This window comes from Meleagris gallopavo, chromosome 4 (assembly GCF_000146605.3).
Source record: "Meleagris gallopavo isolate NT-WF06-2002-E0010 breed Aviagen turkey brand Nicholas breeding stock chromosome 4, Turkey_5.1, whole genome shotgun sequence".
Lineage (NCBI taxonomy): Eukaryota > Metazoa > Chordata > Aves > Galliformes > Phasianidae > Meleagris > Meleagris gallopavo.
In genome coordinates, this window is record NC_015014.2 from 36,025,000 (window position 1) to 36,026,021 (window position 1,022).

The following is a 1,022-nucleotide window of genomic DNA, read 5'->3' on the forward strand; positions in this document are numbered from 1 at the left end:
TTAATGTTTTAGAGCTAGAAATATCTCATTTTTAGCATTGTTTTGCTCCAGTCCAATGTACAATCAAGATTTGTCAGGAGATGTAAAACTGTTTTCGTTCTTTATAATTTTTTAAGTTTAGTTTTATTTTGTATTTAATGTGATTATGTGCCTTTAAAATGTTCTCCCTTCCATTCTGCCCTTGTATCTTTGCAGTCATTGTATACAGCAGATTCTAGAAAGTGTTAATCATTGTCATCTAAATGGCATAGTTCACAGAGACCTGAAGGTCAGTATCTGGTGCCCATCAAATGGATAAGAGTTTTGTTTCTTTCTGCTGGGCAGGGGCAGGGGGTGGGTTGGCTGTGATGTTCCCTTGCCTATCCTACTCACTCCAAACAGCTAGACCGACAAATAATGCATGATGCCTCTTTCCAGTTTGCAAGTCTACAGGCCTAATATACATCATGGCACAAGGGGGAATGGTTGCCAAAAACCTGTCTCTTCCCACGGCTCTGGATTTGTCCTATGCTGTCAAACGTGTCTGGTACTTTATTGAGGCTGTCCGTGTATCGCTGTGCACGCCCACGGAGGTGAACGTTGGCTGTGATGTATGTCAGCTTGCAGATTGACACGACACTGTACTGAGCCCAGGGTCGCAGTGGCAGAACAGCCGGTCGCACTCTGCTGCTTTAGAGTATGACGAACCCTCAGGCAAGTGATGCTAATTGCTGGCAAAATTGGACAGAGAGAAGTTAATGATTTACCTATAACACCTGGCCTCCAACGATTTCTATCTTGGCGGCTGCTATTTGTAAGGTCTTAGTAAATGAACAGGAAAATGTACAGAAGAGCTCAGATCTTTTCTGTGATCTCATCAAATTGGCCAAATCCATGCGCTTTTGTGAAAACATTGCTTTTGAACAGGAAAGTTGAAATTAAAAAAGTCCAAAGAAAGCAGAGCGAGCCAAGGGAGGCACGTCTCGGAGGTCGGCCCTGTGCCGCCGCGGCGGAGCCTGAGGCCGTCGTGCTCTGAGCGGCGG

The 1,022-nt window shown here is 44.8% G+C and overlaps 1 protein-coding gene across 12 annotated transcripts in view; it reads left to right on the forward strand.

Annotated features, from left to right (window-relative positions):
• Positions 1-1,022, forward strand: part of CAMK2D (calcium/calmodulin dependent protein kinase II delta) — a 216,376-nt gene that overhangs the window by 103,314 nt on the left and 112,040 nt on the right. For 11 of the 12 annotated variants that reach the window (XR_002114339.2, XM_010709966.3, XM_010709974.3 and 8 more), the window contains exon 5: positions 196-268. The exons of the other annotated variant lie outside the window; for it this stretch is intronic. Coding sequence is in view for 10 of the 11 variants with exons in the window: in XM_010709966.3 (XP_010708268.2) it covers positions 196-268 (73 nt within the window). In the remaining variant the exon portion in view is untranslated. The remainder of the gene's footprint in view (positions 1-195; positions 269-1,022) is intronic. 12 annotated transcript variants of the gene reach the window in all.